The sequence below is a fragment of the Toxorhynchites rutilus genome, chromosome 1 (genome assembly GCF_029784135.1).
Source record: "Toxorhynchites rutilus septentrionalis strain SRP chromosome 1, ASM2978413v1, whole genome shotgun sequence".
NCBI classification, from domain to species: Eukaryota; Metazoa; Arthropoda; class Insecta; order Diptera; family Culicidae; genus Toxorhynchites; species Toxorhynchites rutilus.
In genome coordinates this window covers 163,377,576-163,402,341 of record NC_073744.1, presented here as the reverse complement: position 1 = coordinate 163,402,341, position 24,766 = coordinate 163,377,576, and the positions used below count along the sequence as shown (strand labels likewise).

General features: G+C 39.6%; 2 protein-coding genes across 11 annotated transcripts in view; both read right to left on the bottom strand.

The window, feature by feature from the left end:
- LOC129763258 (ephrin type-B receptor 1) overlaps positions 1–4,895 on the bottom strand; it is a 209,124-nt gene extending 204,229 nt beyond the window's left edge. For all 10 annotated transcript variants that reach the window (XM_055762146.1, XM_055762147.1, XM_055762151.1 and 7 more), the window contains exon 1: positions 4,566–4,895. The gene's annotated coding sequence lies outside the window, so the exon portion shown is untranslated. The remainder of the gene's footprint in view (positions 1–4,565) is intronic.
- A 15,530-nt stretch (positions 4,896–20,425) lies between these two features.
- On the bottom strand, positions 20,426–21,141 carry LOC129761563 (uncharacterized). Its single transcript, XM_055759300.1, has 2 exons — positions 20,916–21,141; positions 20,426–20,859 (listed from the first exon to the last, which is right to left on the bottom strand). Exons 1-2 carry the CDS (start codon positions 21,139–21,141, stop codon positions 20,450–20,452), a joined length of 636 nt encoding a protein of 211 aa, XP_055615275.1. The 3' UTR covers positions 20,426–20,449.
- Positions 21,142–24,766: the final 3,625 nt, after the last annotated feature.

The window sequence follows — 24,766 nt, the reverse complement described above, 5'->3', positions numbered from 1 at the left end:
TTTATGATCCGTCTTGGCAATCTGTCACTATTAACATATGACCAAACGTTTATAGAGTACAACAAGGCGCCACTTTGGTTCCCAGAAAATGATATCCGGGCCAAGCTAAAGCTGATTAAGGAATACAGGTCGATTTCTAAGGGCAAACTGTATAACTATAAGCGTTGTGAAGCTGTTCAACGGAAAATGTAATTTAATGCCAAGCAAGATGTAAAACTAAGTACTGAGGATGGAAAGTTTGAAAAAAATCTTGAAAATGCAGAAGACTTCATTTATACTATAATTATTAGGCGTGTCCACGTAGACATTTTTCATAACCCCTACCCCCTCCACGTGGACAAGCATGGACACTCACGTAACCCCTACCCCCTAAAGTTGTCCACGTGGTATGTGGACAGCCCCTGAAATGCTCCTTTAATTTACTCCAAACTTTGAAAAATCTTTTAGAAAAAGACGGCTGAACGTATCAATATGAAACATTCACAGATGTTTAGGGAATACACTAGGCTAAAAATTTGCCTGGAAACATTAGAACTTATTGCAATATTTGCAGAATTATAGTAAATTTTGTAATCACTATAAAAATCCTGTTTTTGGCATTTTTTTATATCGATGCAAAAAATTTGAATAATTTTTTTTTTTCATCAAAGTAGCAAATTATCCTTGTGCAAAATTTATTGGAGTATTCAAAACCACCTTTCGATTTGCGGTGCGATGGTTGTCTATTGAATTATTCATTATCAAAGGCGAAGGGGTAATTTTTCATTCAAACTGAAATATCTCTGTGTGAGAAGGTCCTACAGGAACGTTCTAGAAACCAAATGAAAGCTGGTTGATCAGGTTAATTGGATTTGCTATTGAGTTGTTTGGCAAAAAATTGTATCAGTCCAGAATATTCTTGAAAAAACAAAGAAAAATCGATTTTTCATTTCTTCCTGATATTGTTGCCCACTACACTTAAACACACCAAGATAAAAATATGTACGTAAAATCTTCCAATACCTGAAAGTAGCTTCAAAATGATGCGCATCTCATCGATATGCGTTGATTTTTCACGAAGTTACAGCATGTCAAAAATCACTTAAGATTTCCGACTTCGCACTCTGTTCCGCAAATTTTTTTTTGTCGAGTGTAGATTGGTTTAATTTTGGTTTCTATTATAGAAAGATAAGACTTCAAAATTCATTCGACTCTAGCCGTGACAAATGCCAATTAAAAGATCAATCAATTAATTGTTATGGGATTGAAGCCACGAACATTCGCTTAGTGAAAGAACATGAATGTTCGAAAGTATTCATATCAAAAAATTGTAAGGGGTTGTATCTAGGACACGACCGCATTTTCGACGTAGAATCACGGAACTATATTGTTCAATCAAATGCAGTGTATGAAATCAACATTAGGTATGAGTGATGTCCACTCGTTGTTTTGCACTTACTTACTCCTCGCTCGCAACTGTGGTTACATTCCATTCCATTAGTGGAAAGAGACTCTACCCCATACTCCTCCTTCCCTTGTCTTTCCCGACGCGGAAAGAATCTATTCACGCTCGATGTTCGCCAGCAACGATGTTGCTCCGAGCGATCCCCGATAATCGTTCGATTAATCGAATAATCGAATATTTCCTAAAGAAATCGATTATTAATCGAACGAATACTGTACAACCAATAATCGAAGCGAACGAATAATTTACGTCGCTGCAGTTTTATCCTGAAATTCAAACATGATCTTTGGCGCTCCCTTAGATTCGCAAACGAAGCTCAATGCAGTCAACACGAATTGACCTTCGTTTGCGAGTTTGGGGGAGCGTAGAAGATGATAATTGATTATCAGGCGGAATGAACGCTTTTTTGATTCCAGATGGCCTTCTAGCAAATAAGAAATATTAGTCTAACTAATTATTTATCTCAGTGTGACGATTATTCGATTATTTGGGGCGATTAATCGTATCGAATAACAAACTGCTGAAAGGTATTCGATTAGCTGGTGAACGATTAATTTAAAAAGTCGGGGATCACTAGTTGCTCCGATGACCACCAAACGAGAAGTGGCGTGGGTTCAAATCGAGAATGGCTTATTTATACCGAATAAGTTGGAAAAGGGCAGGAACGAATGTACTAGTTGCTCGTTATTGACGATACGGGTACGGGAAGCATACAAATCGGCAGAACAAATGTATGGGAAAACGGGAATGCTTCCAGTTTTAATTAATTTAAAATGTTTAGGGATTAGGGAATTGTGATGCATATCAAGCATATCAAACAAATCTTAGAGAATTTTCAATTCGATTGGTTTGCGAATCATCAGAATCCGTTCGCTGTGAAAATAGTTATTCACGTTAACTTTATTTCATAAAAACTTGACCTTTTTTTTATTTGGCACCCTTCCTGAAAGACGTAGTTCTACGTCAAAAGTCAATTTTGGGTGGGGCAAAGTTCACCGGGTCAGCCTATAGTTTCCTTTAAATATTTACCGTACAACTTATCGTTAATTCAATTGCAACAGATTGATGTTGTGAGGAGTTCTATGCTCGAAACAGTTTCGTCATTAAGAGGGTGAGATGTTTTTAAAAGAAAAATAGAAAACAGCGAAAAGATTGGTCGCTTCCAAACTTGAGTTGTGTCATCGAAGTTGGCCGCGCATTTGCTAGGTTTCCGTTTATTTTCGAGAAGGATCCTGTTTGAGAGTAATCTGTATACTGAGCAAGCAGTAATCGGTAAAAATGGCTCGTATTAAGCTTATAACCTCTGGTTAATTGTATCGTTACAAGTTTAAGTTTGTTTAGCTTTTTAGTAGCTATTATCTTCTTAGTCTTCGGCCACCATACTAATGAGGCATAGGATATCCAAGGCCGCACAATGGCAATGTAGATCCACAAAACCGTTCTTGGTTCAAGCCCCCTTGATCTGTCTATTATTTTAGAATGTGTCCATTGGGCAATGTTGGCCTTACTGATGATTAAATCCAAGTGTGCTTTCCAGATTAGTTCAGCATCTATAATTGCGCCTAGATATTTCACTGAAACACTGTACTTTATTTCCCAACTTTCAAGATGGATAAAGACTGCAGATGCTGTTTCTTTTCTTTTTGGTGGTAGGAAGAATTGTTGTTTTTGAGGGATTTTTGCTCAGAACTTTCTGATTGTGTGAGGTTTGATATCATCTGCATCCTGCTCGGTATCACATCGTCGAATTTGCCACGTACCATTATGACTAGATAGTCAGCAAAACTCACGATTTCGAAACCTTATACCTCCATGCTTCTGAAAAGATCATCAACCACTAGTAACCAAAGAAGAAGTGATATAACGCCTCCTTGTGGGCAACCTTTTTTTCTTGCAATCACATATATCGACGAGCCACCTAGCTCCGAGGTGATTTGCCTATTTGTGAGCATGCCTTTTGACCCATTCGACTATACAGTCATCGAAGTGGCTTCTTCTCATACCATGTGCCATAGATGAGAAGCATTATCGAATGCACCTCCGATATCAAGAAACGCACATAATGAAGTTTCTTCTGACGAATAAGATTTTTCAATTTTTGTCACAAAAATGAGTGAGGCTGTGACTGGTGATTCGCTTGATTGTTAAGGGCAAATTACTATCTAGATAAAGGGCATTTGGACATGAATACCGACATTTTGTATTCATGTAATACTTTCTCCATAGTTTTCAACAGTATTGATGATACACTTATTGGCCTAAATGCTTTTGGGAATGATTTATCACGTTTCCCAGCATTTGGAATGATAACTTTGACGAATCTCCAAATGGAAGGACAGGCTCTAGTATCAGACTTGCCTTAAAAATCTAGATTCGAGATGGAATTAGCTTTGATTCTCTGATGGCTATTCTGGCTATTATTTATTTGTTCTCGTCCGATCACTGAAGTTAAGCAACATAGGGCTCAGCCACTGCTTGGATGGAATATTACGGTTGAAGAACATTCGTCCAACAGACAGTAATAGATATAGACACTTTCCAAGCAAAGCATATTTTCGCTAAACAAACCGAAACATCATTCCAATAGCATAATGTTCTAATCCAACAGTTCACAATACTTGAGAGGGAGAGCCTCCGTTATCCTTTTGTAATCCACTCCATCGAGGCATGGCAACGCTGCACTCCACCAGTTCCAACATAATTCTCTCGTCCACTTGCTCGGGTCGCCGCTACATGCGATCCGTCGTCCAATGCGCCGCCAACTCTATGCTGACACGTGTCTGTATGTGTGCGTGTGCATCCGATGGGGGCAGATGAAAATGTTTGTCGCCCTCCTTCCGTCGCCTTGCACTCGCTCTCACTCCAACTCACACACTTGGCCGAGCCAGCCAGTCAACCAGCCGATCGACCGACAACCGACGACAACGGACCAACACTCCTGTGCTCATTCACCCACATTCTTCTGCTCCTTGGCAAATGCACACACCACGATGTGTTATGTGTTATACATGTGTATGTATAAATTATGCTGCCACCATCATAAGTGAACGAGAAGTGATTCCAGCACCCGCAAAAGGCGAGGAAAAAAAGGCAACAAAAAAAATCAAAACCGAAAACCTACTTCACTGAGACTGCTATACTTCCTCTGTGTGCTGTGCGGGGCTGCTCTTCATCTCAACAATTTCACTGCTGCACTTTTTGTGGACACACAATTTTCACACACCAAATTCACAGGACGACACGGAACACGGTTCCAGCGAACACTCGCGACGAGTTTGCACGGTTTTCAGTCACTTTTTCAGCGATAATTTGTTCAAGTTTTTCTTCCTTCTACCTTGCTTTTTTGCTCTCCTGTATGTGGAGAGGAGGGGAACCGAAGAGAAACAACACTCTGGATAATAACACACATCAAAGAACCCGTGCGGACGTTCGACACGCCATCTTCCTTCGTTCTGAGCGAACGGAGCAGCGAACAGCTCCGGTAAAGCAATGATGCAAAGGTGTTCGGCGGTGAGTGAGAGAATGGGACACACAAAGCGAGAGAGAGAGGAGAGAATGAGAGAGCGAATTATGTTTGGGAGAATTGTGCCCGAACCGAGTTGTTGCCGAGCCAAGGATATGACAGTTTACGAAGGGCTGAATGCTGCTCGCTCAGGGTTACAGCGGTTTATGCTGGCGCGTTTTCAGCATGAAATATTTCAGCTCAAAATCATAAAAATCGGTTTTAGTAGGGGCTGCCAAATACCTTATGGACAGAAAAAGCGATGTTTTAGACACCCCTCTCAACCCCCGTGGACAAGCATTCCCTATACCATTCCCTTGTCCACGTGGACATTCCACCTCTGTATTTAGTTGAAAAACAGGAAGTGGGTTATATCTATGGTATAACCGCAAGAGTGACGTAGGACTATCGTTGATTTAGAGATCATTTGTTTGAAGTTGAATCAAAATCCATTCTGAATCTATCTATCTATATATATAAAAATGGAGTGATGTCTGTCTGTCTGTCTGATTCTTATAGACTCGGAAACTACTGAACCGATCGACATGAAAATTGGTATGTAGGGGTTTTTGGGGCCGGGGAAGGTTTTCGTGATATTTTGAGACCCCTCCCCGCTCTCTAAGGGGTGGGCTGCCATACAAATGAAACACAAATTTCTGCATTACTCGGAAATTAACCAAGCAAACGAAACCAAAGTTGGCATGTGAAAGTTTTGGGGTGCAATAAATGTTTCTATGATGGTTAGACAGTCCTTCCCCCACTCAAAGGGAGGGCTGCCATACAAATGAAACACAAATTTCTGCATTACTCGAGAATTAATCAAGCAAATGAAACCAAATTTGGCATGTGGAGGTTTTAGGATGCAATAAATGTTTCTATGGTGTTAAGATACTCCTTCCCCCTCTCTTAGAGGGGCTGCCGTACAAATGAAACACAAATTTTTGCATTACCCGAGAATTAATCAAGCAAATTAAACCAAATTAAGCATATGGAAACTTTAGGGTGCAATGAATGTTTCTATGGTGGTTAGATACCCCTCCCCCTCTCTTAGGGGTGGCTGCCATACAAATAAAACACAAATTTCTGCATTACTCGAGAATTAATCAAGTAAATGGGCGGGACGAAGTTTGCCGGGTTAGCTAGTGAATGAATAAATGAATATTTGGGGGACTTCGAAAACGAGAGCGTTACGTTGGAGGCACAAGGTTTTATGCATCCAATATAGGATACGAAAAACCTTGTTCTGAAGAATGATCTTCAGAAGCTTTCCTGCTAACTGCACTTGGTTGACAAATCACAAAACCAAATGTATTATATGGATATTTTATGGATAGAAAACATTAAAATAAACTCTTTCGCTTGAATGTAATTGTGATGTAATGGCAGATTATTTTCCAGCAACGATTAGATATTTACACATTTTCCTCGATACTGGAAGCCCACCAGTGGTTAATACTTACTCTATAGCCGCCTGTTAATAGCACTTGATTGAAAAATATTTGGTCACAGTGTTACATGGGTAGAAAACATTAAAATAAACTCTTTCACGTGAATGTATTTTTAAATTCCCAAAGGAACTGGCAGATTATTTTCCAGCAATGATTAGATCTTTCCGGAACTTTCTCGATGCTGAATGGCATCCAAACGGAAAGAATTCTATGCGTGTATGTGTCGATCCTTCGCCGTCCACCTCCTCCAGCACGTTAGGCAACGATGTTGTCTTGTCGATGTCCTCACGAAAAATGAATGCATCTCACCACCAGAATATCGCTTAAATATGCTTTTTGTGTGTGATTGAATCGAGAGAAGACGTGGTTTACGATGGCAATTTGGAAGACAAACTAGAGGGGAATGAACTTTCTGAGCTCGAAACTTTTGGCGACTGAGCAATAATCGATTGCGTGCGCATACAATATTGGATACGGAAATATCCTACTGATGGGGAAGAATAATCTTCAGAAGCTTTCCTGCTAATTACACTTGGTTGAAAAATTACAAAATCAAATGTATTTGATCGCTGTGTTACATGGTTAGAAAACATTAAAATAAACTCTTTCACATGAATGTATTTTTAAATTCCCAGAGGAACTGGCAGATTATTTTCCAGAGATGATTAGATCTTTCTGGAACTTTCTCGATGCTGAATGGCATCCAAACGGAAAGAATTCCGCGCGTGTATGTGTGTGTGTAGCGATGTCTTCCCGGGAAACCGTTTGTGGCATCACTCTCCTCCTGATGGATTCCCTTCTGGCCTAAGGTGCACAAACAGGCTCTTGGTGACACCGTTCATCCGCGCTTTCATGATACGAAGAGCTTCACCACAACAGCGACAACATGCTCCAATCGCTGTTCAGTTAGAACTGAGTGGATTTCCGAGCGGCGCTCGCTTATATACCGATTGGTGATTTCAATAGCCTGTTTCGAGAACAATTTTAAGGCTATTGAAACAAATTTTTGGATCAAAAAGTAACAAGTATATAACGCGTAGACATTTTATCTTTCGAATGAAGTGTTTATCATACCATTTCGTTCAGTTCAGCATGAGTCTTTCGGAGTGTTGGTATGTGGGTGTCTTGGCTAAAACAGCCACCCAGTCACATCCAGCACCCATTATGGCTAGTTGCTCAAATCTAAAATCGGGAGCGGCACTCGCGTTGCCAAACATCCAATACATAGAAAGAAGAGAGAATCCCAGATCCACACAGGAGAGATTGTGTTGGATCTGAAATTCAAAATAACGAAACGAGGGGCTTCCAAAAGTCGAAATCAGTACCGTGCTACAAACGATCAAAAGGTTAGGTGAAACACTAGCATTTCCGCTTATGCGAGGATTTATACCATGCTTATTAATTATTTTACATATCGCCCGAAGGAAGATATACTCTGTTTCTGGTGGGATTTGGAATGGATTTTGTATTATGAGCTACTACCAAGCAACCTGTTTCTCACATGTATGGCTCGCAGCAGTTTTTGACGAGGAAGCAAACATGTTCTGGGAGGATAGAATATTAAAGCTGTGTGAAAGATGGCAAAAGATTGTGCAACAGAACGATGGATATAAAATTAAATTATAATGCTTTGGTTGAAAATGCTGTTTTTGTTTTCCCAAAAATCGACATTAACTTTTCGGACAACCCAATATGAGCTATCCTGATTTATCCTGGTTTTTATTTCCATTCTTCCTAATTTTTTCAAATTACATTTGGCAACCCTGGAAATGATAAACCCACAAATTTAAAAAAAAAAGATTGCATAGTCCTACGTCCTAAGCGATCGTGTCTTGGACACAACCCCTTACTTTTTTTTTGAAATTTATTACACTGCTATCTTGTTTCGAGATTCGATCTTCTTTCATAAATTCCCTTAGCTGTTTTCAAATGAAGTGCTTGATTTTACTGTCTTATTTTTTGAAAACTCAAACAGCTCAGTCAGCTTACGCTAGTTTTTAGAAATGAATGTCCGAGATTAGGTTCATATGTGATATTTTGGTATGAATATTAGCGGGAAATCATCAAGACAATGAAATGGAATTTGGAAGAAAAATTAAGGATCATCCAGAAAATGTTGGGGAAAATGGGGAAAAAAAGAATTGGTAACAAATCGTTACCTTGAAAAACACGAATATCTTTTGACGTAGGACTACGTCTTTCATTTCTATACCGGGGTGTAAAATCAAAGTTTCGAAACCGAAAGCGTTACGCCGGAGACCGAGATTTTGAGCGTTAATAGCTCCTCTTTTAGCTTGCTCTGTTGTTCCTGGAGCTTATTTCTCTCTGCACCTGCTGCTTGATCTCGTCGATTTGCGTTTGGGAGAGCATGTTGTTGCGTACTATCGCTCTACGCCTCGCGTTCATCGCGTTCTGATCAAGCCTCCCGACGAACTCTGGATACGCTTCCTCGAACATTGTTAGTATTCGAGGGCGACCGCTCATGTCCGTCTCCAAAGCAGTGCAGATGTAATAGGCGCGGATCACGAATTCATTCATTTCGTGTGTCCACATGATCCGGCGCCTAGTGGTACCCACAAGTGTGGACGACTGTCGTCTGGCAGTCGCAACACGTCTCGTAGGCGCAGCGTTTCTTGGGTGATGTCGATGGCTGCTGTTTCCGTGTGGCGGTAGCTCTTCGGGTTGAACCCGGCTGGTGGCCCGCTCTTGCACATCGCCCTCCAGCCGCTGGCCGCTCGCTCTTACGCCCGTTCCAGGACCAGCTCCAGTTCGGGGACCCTCCTCGGGTGATCGCATTCTAATTATTCTTCGTGATCGTAGCTCCATTTTATTGGGTGTATCTCCTTTGCCCGGGAGACAGCGGGTTGGCAAGGCCTCCATGACCCGGGAGGCCTTCCCCGGGAGAGATATAGCGCTCTAACTCGCTCGCACCCCCTCACTTAGCCACTTTCGACACCCGTTCTCGGAGCCAAGACCAGGTGTGTGTTTCCAGTTCACGCCCGATCTAAAAATGTCGTCATATGATCTTCGTGGAGGCGTGAGATAGGAACATTTGAGACCAACAGGCAGGCTCCTACCCTATGTTGATCCCCATTTGAGAACCAACTTGGCTAAAAAAAAAGTATCAAAGCTGTGCTATTTACATGTAGCTTTTTTTTTTTTACATGCCGAAGCTTACCTTCAGTTCCGCTCAATGGGGACACAAGCGGAGAGTTAAATTCACGGAAAACAACTACTGGACTAAATTTAATTACTATTCTAAATATGAAAATAAAAAAAATCACAAAATGAAACTTTATCATACTGACTAGCACATGTAGCCTTTCACCAAAATCTACCTTCGGATTTCAACTCGCGACACCAGAACAAACTAATCCGCTCCTGCCTTTTTCACTTTCGAAGTCGGAATGGCAAGCATATCTCAAGATCCTCAGATCAGCGAGACATTCATTGGAACCGGAATTACGTAATAGTTAACGATGTTAACTATTTTGTATTCATACCGAAATTCCCCTGCGCTTTCATTGGTCGCGCATTCAAGCATTCGCGGGCGATACCCTTTAACCTCCCGAGCAGAGTTCAAGTCGAAGCGCTCGCCGGGTTTTGAAATTTGAAGAACAAGAAAACCCCGCCGAAAGACTCTGCCATTTGGGGGAAATATCCAAATGAAAAAATAGCAAAAAAAAGGAAAGCATGAGTCTTTCGGAGTGTTGGTAGGTGGGTGTCTTGGCTAAAACAGCCGCCCAGTCACATCCAGCACCCATTATGGCTAGTTGCTCAAATCTAAAATCGGGAGCGGCACTCGCGTTGCCAAACATCCAATACATAGAAAGAAGAGAGAATCCCAGATCCACACAGGAGAGATTGTGTTGGATCTGAAATTCAAAATAACGAAACGAGGGGCTTCCAAAAGTCGAAATCAGTACCGTGCTACATCATTCCCTGCTTAATTTTCGAAAATTTGATTGGCCTGAACCAATCAAATTTTCGAAGGCGAAATTATTTTATTATTTTTATTTAGCATTAATTTTAATTGTGGCCTGTGTGTGGTGTTCTTTTGACTGTCGTGTGTAGGAAAAAGCCGCTTCTGACCCACGATCGGAGATTGGATTTCCGCCACCTTGTCCGTCAATTCTAGTGGCCGCGCGGAGCGCAAACCATCACTCGCGCATCCAGGGAAGGCGCATCACGACACATCTACGAGTCGAACGCGCACTCAACGCCTACGGACTTACCATTCATCGCCTGGCGTGGAACGGCGATAAGGTAGATTCTCCACGTAAAACCTAGGTAGTGTGAGTAGAAAACTATTTTTACCCTAAAATAACATGCGCATGTAGGGTTAAAAGAACCAAAGAATAAAACCACACACAACTAACAACGCCACACAACAATGCCACATGCAATCGAAGCGTAGAGATTTACCGACGGCGCGCTTATGCTGATCGCTATTAATAAAGGGTTACACAAGATGCGAAATTAGGCTTTGTAGAATAATCGCTGGACTTGAATCAATGGGTCCGATGTTCGAATCCCGTAATAGTTAAATAAAATTGTTCGTGTAGTTATTATTTTTCGTTAATTGGAAGTTTCGAAGTAAATGTTGTAAATATAATTAAAACTTGTGGGATAATATGTTGAGTTAGCTGAATAAATGTTGTGTGATAACCAATAATTAGATGTAAAAAAAAAAAAAAGAAAGCATGAGTCTTTCGGAGTGTTGGTATGTGGGTGTCTTGGCTAAAACAGCCGCCCACCCAGTTTCCTATATTTTCGAGCGGTTATAGGTACAATGTGGACCGAGCGACGCAAAGTGCTACAAAAGTGCTGGAATCGTACCCCGCCTTGCTCCCCGCAAGCAACAGTGTCTATAGTTTCAGCTATAATTCTACTAAATAATTTGTGCAGAGCGAAACGGCATCACTGTTTTTGCTCTTTCTCTTTCTCGCAAAACTGTCATTCAAAACACAAAAGCGAGTGTATTCGAAAATATTGAACAAGTCGCAAAGTCGCAAATAATTTCTGCTCTGTGCAACAGGATAATTTTTCATTCGGTAAGAATTGCTTAGGTGTTATCTTCTTCCACAAGCAAGCTAATATGGTAATTCTTTTTAGAAATTATCTTTGTGCTGTTATTACAGTAATTTCCCAAATCAAATTACTTGCTAACACAAAGCTTATATTTTCATTATTTTCGACCCGTAAACTACATCTTGTTTCAGCTGTTGCGGCACAAATATCATGTACCAAAAACAACGGTAAACACCATACTGGAGGACATGCAGCTGGAAACACCAGCGATTAAAGAACGAAACAGCGATGGTGTGAATAAGGCGAAACGACTTACGATACATAACGGCTAAACTGAGGAGGATGAATCGAATAGTGGTATTAACGGCGAAGGCAATAGAAGATCAGGCTTTAAAATTCATCTCATTTCAGATGCTGCTGCTCTTACCTCCGTGAGTAACATATGAAAATATCGGCCGGTGATGATCATGAATTGGATGAGGAGGTTGCTTCGAATGATCGTGGTGTCGCTCACTTTTTGTACCGAGCTCTAAAACATTCTCCGAAAGATTATTTGTTAGCCCTGGACAGCAGCTCCCTGAATGCATCAATTTCATCGTCGCCATCCTTTTCTTCTACATCAGCTGGACCACCCACCACTGCAACAAAAAAATCTCTTTGGTCATAGCTTATCTCCTAGTGCAACATTAGGCAAACTGGAGTATCATCATCATCATCTCTCTACAAGCGTTAGCAATTCGTCGTTATAGTCAGTTCGTGCCGAACGTCAAAGCTTCAGAAGTTGCAGCACGAAAACAATCGATTCCACTGGTGCACCGGAGGGTGGCAACATTTTGAACTACTTATCGGAGAAAAGCAAAGTGACAACAGAACGCCAGGGGTGCGCTCTATATATTCTATCAGTTGTTGCCCACGGCGTGACCAGTCGCTGTAGAAGCTGTACCTCAAGCGGAAGCTGGATTTACGATGAACATTTTTGGTACTTCGTGAGCTATCGTTGGTGACGAAACAAATGTTGCGAATGTTATAGAATGTAAAGATGAATTTCAATTTTTGTATTATTTTTTTCTTTGTAGATTTGTATAATAAAATGATTGTAAACAACGCTCTTTATCTTTACTTTTCATTTCAACTTTCTTGGACACGAACCGAGCCATAATAAAAGTGCAGCAGTACTGCGATCGGTCGACACGGTGCCAGATTGGCACAGCTTTGGCTCGTAATTGGTTGTCAAATACGAGGGATAGGTCGACAAAATCATTGCAAAATGGCACGACATCGGTATCGTCGTCGACACCATTTTCTGGGACCACTCTGGCACAACAATGTCGAGTGGGCAGTCACATCCAGCACCCATTATGGCTAGTTGCTCAAATCTAAAATCGGGAGCGGCACTCGCGTTGCCAAACATCCAATACATAGAAAGAAGAGAGAATCCCAGATCCACACAGGAGAGATTGTGTTGGATCTGAAATTCAAAATAACGAAACGAGGGGCTTCCAAAAGTCGAAATCAGTACCGTGCTACACGTTTATGTTTTTTTCCGAAAAACCTACAGCATCACTACAGCCAATTGAGAAATCAATATTCAAATTTTCACTGAATTCATCTTCCATTCTTTGGAATAAATCTTTACTTTACTCAACAAATGAGGAAAGCATATCAGCAGTGGAAGACTTGATATTTAGTACGGTTATAGATATATCTACCATAGTCTCATCATTAAAGTTCTACTACATACACATAATCCTCAATAAAGCAATGTTGTTCCTCAAACTTAATCTCGTTGTAATTTCATAAATTCGTCAGACAACCTGGTTTCATAAAATTTTCTAGTACTGTTCTGGGAGGCCACGAAACAATTGAGGGTAGAAATAAAAAAAAGTTAAGTACAAAGTTTAACTTAATGTAAGATATATACAAGTGCGAACCGGAGCACTATCATGACAGAAAACTTTGGCGTGGAAACCACAATATTTATTACGAATAATGTAAAGAGTACAAAAATCAGGGAAAATCAGGATCATTTAAGAAAAATCACGATAAATTGAATGTTCGTCAGGATATCAGGGAGCGTGCTAAATAAAGGGTGTGTCACATCAAATTGCATCACGGAAAAAACGCTGTAGAAATTTAATTTTTAGGAATTATATCTTCAGCTTTCGCTTATAATCAGATAAGAGTGTATAGATCACGTTGGCCATGCTTCACTGTCAATTTTTCGTAAATTTGGAAGAATGTCGTCGAACGAAAAAGAGCGTCGTGAATTAATCCTGCACACTCATTTCGAGAATCCGGAGTTGTCACATCGGGACATCGGTAAGATGCTGGGAATCGTCCAATCCACGGTCAGCAGAGTACTAAAACGATACTTCTAGAACCTAACCATCAACCGGAAGGTGAAGAACGGCAAATATGGATGCTCCGTCAGTGAAAAAGATCACAAGCGCGTAGTTAAGCAGTTTAGACGTCATCCGAGAAGTTCGGTCCGGGATGTCGCCAATAAGCTGAATTTGTCAAGTTCATTCGTCCAGCGGACCAAGCAGCGGGAGGGCCTGCGTACATACAAGGTTCAGAAGGCTCCTAACCGCGACGAAAGGCAAAACATGGTGGGGAAGACGCGAGCCCGGAAGCTGTACACCGAAATGCTGACGAAGCCGCATTGCCTGGTAATGGACGACGAAACCTACGTCAAAGCGGACTTTCGTCAGCTGCCGGGCCTGTTGTTTTTCTCCGCAGAGGACAAATTTAGCGTTTCGGAGGAGACTCGCAAGCAGAAACTATCCAAGTTTGCCAAAAAGTACATGGTGTGGCAAGCGATCTGCTCTTGCGGAAAGCGGAGCGCCCCCTTCGTGATGACCGGCACGGTAAACGGGCAGTTTTACCTTAAGGAGTGCCTACAGAAGCGCTTACTACCACTATTGAAGCAGCACGAGGGCCCGACCATCTTCTGGCCGGATCTCGCTTCGTGCCACTATTCAAAGGACGTGTTGGAGTGGTACGAAGCCGACGGGGTCACCTTCGTGCCAAAGGAAATGAACCCGCCCAACGCGCCGGAGCTTCGCCCAATAGAAAAATATTGGGCGATTATGAAGCAGGCCCTCCGGAAGAACCCAAAAGTAGTCAAATCGGAGGCGGACTTCAAGAGAAAATGGATTTCTGTTAAAAAAAACTACAACCTGACGTTGTACAGAACCTTATGGACGGGGTAAAGAGGAAGGTGCGAGCATACGGGCTTGGGCTCGAAGTATGAATAAAAAGAAAATGCCAAAAGTTGTTTAATACTTTTTATTTTACTGTCTAAAATTTTCAAAAGGATCGGACTACTGGGCGAATTTCTACAGCGTTTTTTCCGTGATGCAATTTGATGTGACACACCCTTTAGTCTGATAAATCCTGAAAAATCAGGAAGGTTGGCGTCTCTGATCATTTAGGATATTATTGCGAATACGTCGAAATTTCATAAATAATTTTTCAGTGAAAAGTTCCGGGGTCCCTGAAAAGGTTTCATGGCTTGCGTGGTTTTGTAGATACAGTACACAAATTAGTCATATGTCGCAATTTGTTTCTTTATATCAATGCACGCATTGCACTGAGTATTTAACGAGATGCATCTTCTGTGCATCGCCATTCAACAAGCCTCAAACACGTGTCTAACAGATGCACACAGTTGCAGCGATAAAAATGAAACATCGCGTTTATGAAAAATCGTTTCTCGACTCTCGCGCAAACTGACAACAAAGCTAGCTTGTTGCACAGAACAGAGCCAAGGCGCGCGAGAGAAATTACGAATGGAAAGTAAAAGTATCAAAGCTGTGCTATTTACATGTACAGGAAATGAACAAGTTGTATGTTTAGCACAACGAACACATACAAAGCCAAACACTGATGGCTAGAAGCGACCTATAATCATTTGCACTCTTCTCTTCGCCTGCTTTACCATGGCTCTGATGGTTGTGTTAATTGCAATGCCAAATGCACTTCAAGTAAAATATTTGCTAGCGTTCACAGCTCGAGGGGAAATATAAAACACAAAACGAGCAGAATAAGCGATCTTTGTTGTTTCGGGCACAGAAAGGTTCTGAGAATTTTCCTTCTTCTTCTCCTTATTATTTGTTGAATTAAAGAGACTTTAAACTTTTCAGTTCATTCGTCTCTAGTCTTCAGAAAGACCTCTGGGAAACTCTCCTGCTCGTTCACCTCCATTACCTTGAGAAAGGCACTCGATCCCTCGCCGTCTAGCTCGCCCAGCAACGGTGTTGTCCAGTCGGTGTCCTCACGAAGAATGAGAATTTTCCTCAGGGGAGATGCAATACTTGTACGCTAGCGACAGCTTACTTACTATGCAAGGGTGGAGTTTACTTCGCAAATATTCTCTCTTTCGCTTTCCCCCTTCATTGTTTCTATTCTAGCGGCTGCATAAATTGCCCGTTATTGACAGCTCTGTTCGGGAAAGCACACAAATGGACTGAATAAATGTATGGGGAAATGGGAATGCTTCCAATTTTCATTTCAATTTAAACCATATACAGACTATGGGAATAGCTTATCCAACAAATCTTAGTAAATTTCCGATTCGATTGGTATGCAAATCGTTAAAATCCGTTCGCAGCAAAAATAGCTATCAAAGTTAACTTTATTTCATAAAAACGTGACCTGTTTTCTGATTTGGCACCCTTAATGAAAGACTTAGTTTTACGTCAAAAAATGTAAGTGGTTGTGTCCAAGACACGGCAGCATTTTCGACGTAGGACGGAATTATATTTAATTCGCTTGTTCATCCCTTCGAATATTTTTTTAGAATGGGTCGAAATCTTTGCTTTATAGCTTTATAGTTATTTAGTTTTTCTTAAAAAAGTTTTATTCAAAATTAGAACACTTTAAAGCTGTAGTCGGGCCTGATAAACTGACAGAGAATGATTTACCCCACTAAGAGCATCCCCACCTGTTACGGATACGAAACGAATTTTGTAGCAATCTGTTTGAGATCAGCTCATATTGAAGTATTTATTATTCTGAATACAGCCATTCCAAAATTGATAGTTTTGTTACTTAGCGCAAGATATTAGACCCATACTTTTTTATTTTTAAAGTTGACTTTAATTGATATGAATATAAAACCCAAGTACCATCGCTTCCTTTAGTTCTTCATAGCATGATCTAAGCTCTCCTGTTTGACGCATAATTTGTAATAAAAAGAGAAAATCCATTCTTTGCATAAAATGGATACTTAGAGATAGCTTATTTTGATCTTGATACCAAAATTTTATTTGAACAAGCCTGATATAAAAGAATGAAGAGAAATAGCTCTTGAATACCATAGCAATACTTGAGCAGTTTTTTATGATATTGAATGTGCTCATTTTATTAGTGGAATAATATTGCGGGGCTTAATAAAAAATTATTCCAGAATTCCAGTACATAAATCACTGCATAAATCAATGCACAGAGACGTCTGTTTGACAGCTTCGCGTGATTTGTTTTAGCTCCTATTCGTTGCAACTCCCAAATATTCCTATTCCAATGCTGACGAATGGGAACTGAAAAAAATTGTAGGAGGTTGTGTCCAAGATACGACCGCATTGTTGACGTAGAACTACACTGTTATTTTATATAAGTCGCTATACATCGGTGGCTTCAAACTACTAGGAATATAAACACTTCTCATCATTTTGCGCTATTCTCAAAAGAAACGCTTATGTTAATATTATTGGCCTCGGAAAAAGTTGCATTACTTTCTCATGCTCGAGGGAAGCGCAGCTGTCACTCTTAGTGGAGGAGGTTTTGCTACTGGCAAGCGAAACCTTATCACATACAAAATTCCAGAACGACATTTACTTTCTTGGTGACTAAACAAGCGAAATAAACTCTTTTTGTTAATAAAAACCTCGAAAACAGTAACAATGCTTCATTATGATCAATATTAGCGCAAATGCAATCATAGTTGAAGGCAGTTTTGCGATTGGCACGCGAACCCAAATAACTCATAACATTCCAGCAAAACATTCAAGATGCTTGGAATTCCCCAAATAATTTTTTGGCGCTCAACCTTACCGCCTGCTTCGCCATAACGTCAGTTTAATGCATTGATGCATTCTCAAAGGCACCAACGAAGTCCTTATGATGACAGGAAACAATGCTAACTGCTCGGAAAAAGACTGAATTATGCCCAGCCGGGTGCTATGATTGATGCTAGGATCATTAGCAAAATCTCAAGCAGAACTGTCAGTGGGATACCCAATTTATGTGAAAACAAAGGGAAAATGTCAGTGGGATACTCGATATGTTGGCTTCTGTCATTTCAATAGGGGTTCTCTAAAGACGTCACCGAGGTGATTATGCCACACAGCTTGTACTCTGTTGTAACACCCATCGATGTGAATTCGCTGATGAGTTTGTCAAGAGCGACCGCCTTCACCATCAGCGGGGGGAGCTTGATTTTGGTTGCTGCCTGGGTAACGGTGTTTACATTTTCGACCGACGCGCCGAAATCGCCTACTTCGATGCGGTGTCACACTCGCGAAGGCACGGTTTAGTGCGAGCGCTTTTCACTGCACCAACATCTCGTGCAGCATTAGATGACGCTTGCCTGGAAATTTTATTGCCCCTGGTAATGCGTTCGTTTTTTGCAAGGCTCGAACCTGCCTTCCTCTTCTTCTTGCTCATCACACACTACGCGAAGCGTCCAATTTATGACGCGGAAAGAAAAACACACGATACGAATAACGCGAAAAACGAACAGAAAAATCAAACGACGATATCCAAGTTGGATTACCACTGGTGGGGTCCAATCTTAGATCGAAGCGCAGCGAAGCAAAGTGAACTGGATTGCTCAACAGTCCGATGCCGAATGAAAGTTTTGCCTCAGCGAGATCCACCGTTTATACTTTAGGCAAGTATTCCCCTTCATTCTTCTACCTTTTCGTTTGTTCATGGAGACTATGAATCCTACGATTTCCCCTCCGTTGGTCGTCAATAAGTTGCTCGCTATTGACAGCTCTGTTCGGGAAAGCACACAAATGGACAGAACAAATGTATGGGAAAATGGAAACGCTTAAGGTTTTCATGAAATTTAAACATCTACAAACCAGGGGAATCTAATGTATAGCATATTAAACAAATCTTACGGAATTTCCGATTCGTTTAGTATGTTAATCGCCAAAATCCGTTCACGACAAAAATAATTATTAACGTTAACTTTATTTCATAAAAACGTGACCTGTTTTCTGATTTGGCACCCTTAATGAAAGACGTAGTTCTACGTCAAAAGAGTGTGTTATATTTATGATATAACCGAAAGGTAGACGTGAGACTACCGTTGGCTTAATAATCTTTTGTTTGTATTGATTAAATTATTGATTGAATGAAACAATTTTCGAATTCAATTGAATTCAACATTATTGCTGTGTAAGTAAAGAATTTGAACAAACGCCATGTAATGTAAGGTATCTTGGTTTTAGATGGCTGTGTTGATGGCATTGATTTATAGATTTATTTTGTTCTACATTCTTCGTGAGTTCGAGCATCGAAGATGGTCAAAAAAAATTAGAAGGGAAAGAACAGAGAATTGATGTTGGGTTCGATCCAGAACCAGAACCCGTGTCTCAATGCACTTCAATTAATCATATTGTCAAGCAGTTTTGCGACGATCTTCTATCAGAGATTTATTGGACATGAAACAGTAAATACCATATTTTTTAAGTTTTGCCCGAATGAAACCGTATTTTCTAGAGATCCTAGTAGAAAAGATCCTCAATTATTGTTTCATAGCGATGTTCGATTGGAGGGTTCATTAATGGCTTATTTTTATTATTATTTATGGCGCATTTTATTATTATTTATTGTTTATCAGGACTTTGCCATTCATTCGATCACACAAAGGCCCTGACTTGGCAAGCTGCCATTACATCCGGGATGTCATCAAATAGTTTAAGGAGAACAAGATCGATTTCATTGAAAAAAAAAACTATCAATCCACCAAATTGTCCGGATTTTCGTCCCATCGAGAGATGTTGAGCAATTATCAATGGCAAACTGAAGAAATATGGAAGAACCATCGAAAATCCAGCTCAAATGGAAAAGTGGGGAAACAAGATAGCAAATACGATTACCAGCAGTACTGTGCAGAAAATGTTGGGTGATATCACAAGAAAAGTTCGAAAATTTATCCGAACAGCTGACGAATCATTTTTATGTATTTTTTCCTTGAAGTTCATCAGAAAACCTTCAAAATGACATCCTTCCCTTTTTTGTGATGTTATTTCTATGCTGAGAAATGTCCTACTTTATGCGACCAAATTATTACTGAAACAGACTTTATAAATACTAAATGAAGCTTCGAAAGAAATTCCATTTCTCAAACATTGAAATATGTAAAATAAATCATTTAACATAAATCAAAGCCGACCTTCTGTAAAATAAAACGATTTTACAGGAGAAAGATTTTCTATTTTTTTAACAGTACATTGAAAATTTTATTTTTCTTAAATAGTTCATTGATTTTCCAACAACTTTGTCAAACATCTTCTTTTTTTTGCATGCAGTTGAACTTATATACCCAGTTTTAAACCACGCTCGTATCTGGTTTGTCTGCTTTGCTGTTGAGCATCACACAAGCGTATACGGTTGGTATGGAGGCACGCTGTTATTTTTATGCATAGCTTAGAACGAACGAAGGCAAAAGGGGCGCTAGAATTTGATGTGTGTGTGTGTGTGTGTATAGAATCAGGCGGGCATCACACAAGTGAGACGCGATGTTTAGTATCTGAATTCTGCGCCGTGTTCATTCTGAGCTTGGTGCACTTCGTACCAAAAGAGAATACGTGTTTGTTATGAACGCGCGCTGATGAAAATTGAACTCGAGCGCAGCGTAGCGTATGTTTTATGAAGACTGCGTGTGATAATCAAAATTGTGATTTTAAATTGTGATCGCCGTGGACAAGGGTGGACATTTTCGTACTCGGTAACACCCCCTCCACTTCACCTTAAGTTGTTCCCTGAGTATGTGGACAGCCCCAAATTTGATCATTTCAGTGGGATGGTGGTTTCTCCCATCATCTCTTCTGTCACTTCATCGTACACATCTGCAGCTCCCTGGGTTATATCCTCCCCAAATCCATCGCCATCCTGCGGCTTCAAAAGCACCAAACCATCCGCCCCCATCCGCATACAGTCGAAGTGCAGCAGAAGCAACGGGAAACGCCAAACACGTGCCTCGATGTCCAAACACAGATGCAGATTCCTTCGGGGTGTGTAGATATCGAACAACTTCAGACAGAGATCGGCGTTAAGCGGGATGTAAGGAATCGGAACCGGCAGGCACAAGGGCGGAGGATTCTTGGCCGACAGTGAATTCCCATAGATACTGCTGTCATTCATGAGGACCTCCACGCTAACGGCAAAATCGTACGGCTCGAATCGCAGATTGGTACAAACTATGGGGGAGAGTCAAATCATCATCTACTCATCAAACCGAATCAGTTTCACTCACAGTGCTGGTTGAAATTCAACTGCGCGATAGTCATTCCCATGCAGCAGCCGCATTCCAACTCCTGACAGTAGCAACTATTTCCGTATGCCTCCAGCCGTGTTTGATCCTGGATATCATCGGTTGAGTTCCCAAAAACCACCAACGGCGGTTTGAATACTTTGTTCGTCTTGATATCATAGAAGCTAATGTCGTACCTGTTGTTTTCTAGTTGCCACTCGACTCCCATTGTCCCTAAAACTAAGGCACAAGCCCCCAATGCTCTCACCACAGTGACCACTACCATTCGGGCTGTTTAAATTTGAACAATCTTTGTTCCAACCAATCGAACGCCTAACGCGTGCAAGATTCCACGCTCAACTGGGAGCCAATAAAAATTGATGAACCGCCGAGCGAAATCTGCCCAACTTGGAGCATCCTTTTTCGTCAATCCACGCGTGGGAGTGTGAATTCAGCGTGCGAAATAGCGAAACCAAGCTGCGACAGACAGCACCGGTGACGACACACCCTAATAAAATAAGCGAATCAGGCGCCCAAAAATCAATCAAGCTCATTAAAAATTCGCGGAGTCGCGTCTGCACTAAAGGTTTGATGAATACGTGAGAATGTTTAGAGATATTAGTTGCGTTCTACTAAATCCAAGCAAATTTCGTGTAACTGTAAAAGCGAAAATGTGTTTGCATGTTTCTTAATTGTGTTTTGACGTGGAAAATGATTTCGTTCTTTGAACGCACACTTTATTTTTTTTAAGACAATAAAAACCAACTTTTCCTTCCATTTTTCTATTATAGATGCCTCTGGCAGTAAGTGGCGTTCGTAGCTGCTTTACATTTAGGATGAATAATCTAGTAAAATCTAGAGACTTATTGTTGAAACCGATCTTGACAGTAGCTTTTAAACTTCAAAAGTTCTCCATCGGCCCGGAGCATCGATTATTACCAAATCCTGGTCCCATCACCTCGCTTCCCACCAAATTCCATCCGAACAGCATGGGCCTGATTCTCGAATACACTTCACGGTGAAAACGAAATGAACGGCACGCCATTGAACTATGTTTAACGAGTTAGTGAAGTGTCAAAGATAATAATGGGTTTTCAAGCAGAATGAGCACCTTTCAAATCAAAAAATATTCATGAAAATTAACATCTCTGTATCGAATTAGTGTTCAATGCGAATGTAAAACTTGGTTTTCTTCGAGTGCTAAAATAATCTCATGCCAAAATCTTACCTAAGTTAATTATATATTGTAATGATTTGTTTCTGTGGAAAATTAATTTCGTATCCAGATGTCGACACCGTACCTGTGTGGACGCCAGAGTGCATATTGGCAGCACTGTGAGCTATAAGTATCTCGACATACTCGTTCATCCCACCATTCATATATACCTCGGTTATAGCAACCTTGCACCTCGGCCTGACAGCTCATCTGAGCACACCGCACACACTCAATCGTCCTCTTCCTTGTTCCAGCCACAGCAGAGATAAAGCGGACCTTACACCACAGCAGTGGAACTCCATACAATTCACTAACTAAAAAGTGTCCACATTTTCATCGCTTGTTTACGTGAAGAATATAATTTTTTCAGGCACACTTGGTTTGAGAGTGTATGTATTTCTAGCTGTCTTGACGCAAGGTCTTTAATGAAGAATGATAAGATGGGAAGGTTTATATAAACATGTTTATAATTACATAAGTTTATTCAAAAATTAATATTGCTATTCAGTGCAATTTTATCAAAATTCGAAAGAGAAATTAAAAAAGAAATGTTTTTTTTCAATATTTTTATGCGACGTCTATTCAAAATCCATGATTACCTTTGCTTTATTATTAACCCCCCATTATTTGTTAATTTTTCCTGCTTTTCGTTCTTCATTTTGACAATTCATTTTGAGAGGTTTAAAATTGCGACAAGATAGAAATTTGGTGTGAAAGAGGGAATTGTGGAAAATTAAGTCGCAAATTCTCTATACTTTATAATTAAAGTTTTTATGTAGTATTTAATTTTTGAGTTTGTTTGAATGACAAATTGAAGTTCATAGAAGAATAAGATTTCATTTGATATTACGATTTTTGAAATCGACTCAATGGTTGTAAAATTATGACGTTTTGGAAGAAATCTTACTTATTTAATCAGCAAAAGGCCCCAGTGGCATGTGCTGTACACAAAAGTCGTCTCCATTCACATGAATTTTATATTTTTTTTCCAATTGTTAACTTTCAAACTTATTTCAAGGATCAACATATCATATCTTTCCATTAATCCGCAAACATGCCTAGTAGTAACTTAAAAAAAACAAACTCATAAACGACAAAAAGAGTTTTCGATCGTATATTTTTAATATATTTTTTTTATAGTTTTATAGTTTTATAGTACCATTTGCTTATTGGCGCTTTTTTAGTTGGAGTGCCTTTTAATTGGCAGTTCGCCAGTTGGAGTACGTGCCAATCAAGAAGCAATCATCCGTCATAATTGTATGTCAGTTTTACTCAGTTTTTCAATGCCATTTTTATTGAAGGGTCTTTGAACGTTAAACTCAAAAAATGAAGGCACAGTATAAAAGTATCTAGTTTTGCAGTTTGTTTGACAAATGTATTCGTTCGAAAATATTTATTAATACATATATATGTATATATATATAAAGTGGATTATATCACATCCACTATTCAAGGAAGTTAATTATGTTTTTGCATTTTATGCGAGTTAAGATATACATGATCGATATTTTGATTGATATTTTATGCGATTGTGATTCGATACGAATTTATATGTAACTTATCATGGGCAAAGTTATACGATTTAATGTTTGCTGGGGTGATTCGATTTTTTTCACTTTTTCCCAAAAATGACTTTTATCAAAAACTCATAACTTTTGAACCCCTAAGCCGATTCGGATTATCGATACATCAAATTGAAGTTAATTAGCTAGTCTTTTTTGGAAAAAATATCAAACTTGCAAGAAATTTTAATATTTTTTTTGTAATTCTTGATTGTATCCGTTTTTATAGTTTACATGGTTTCGGGACCAACGGCGCTATATTTTTCTTTATTTTTCTTGAAAACTGAGGATTTTTAACTCAAAATTATATATATTCTTTTTTTCTTTTTTGAGTTATAATTTTTTAAAGTTAACCGATAGTTCGGAATATTAATTTCTTCCCCTTTTTCCTATTCCCAAAAATTCATAACATTTGAACTGCTAGAGCGATTCAGATGATAGATATATCAAATTAAAGCCTAGAATTTTTTGGAAAAATTTTGCACTTGCAAAAAAAAATAATTTTGTTTTCGAGATTAATAATTGTATCTGTTTTTTATGAATAAAAAAAATTGTTTTTGCCAGTGTGAAATTATTGACTTGAATCAACTATGTCGATTATCTAAATCGGTTCAGTAGATTAAAAGTTATGAATTTTTGAAAAACGTAATTTTTGGAAAAAAGGAGAAAAATGATTTTTTGAACCATCGGTTAAATTTGAAAAATCATAATTTAAAAACGAGGAAGAACACATTTTTGTATATGTCATCTAAAAAATCCTCAGCTTTCGAGAAAAAATATAAAAAAATGTAGCGCCCTTGAATGAATACTATAAAGAACAATTACGAACAATAATTGGCATGGAATATATATGATACTAAAAAATATAGTTTGGTGTTAATTTCCCGACAGCTAAAAAGCTGATTACTAGCAACTAATTGACGTTAACGTTTCATTACCTTGTAAATTCTAGATACAATACCAACAGAGGGTATTTTAAAAAATGGCTTTTTACGGGGTGTGTTCGAAACTGAAAAAAAAGAAATTTATTCAGAAATCATATTTTAATGTTGTTTTTTAAGCGTACATACATTATT

Coding starts and splice junctions, on each gene's coding strand:
- LOC129761563 (XM_055759300.1), bottom strand. CDS start 21,141: ATGGGAGTCGAGTGGCAACTAGAAAACAACAGGTACGACATTAGCTTC. Junction 20,860..20,915: donor GTTGAATTTCAACCAGCACT/GTGAGTGAAACT, acceptor TCTCCCCCATAG/TTTGTACCAATCTGCGATTC.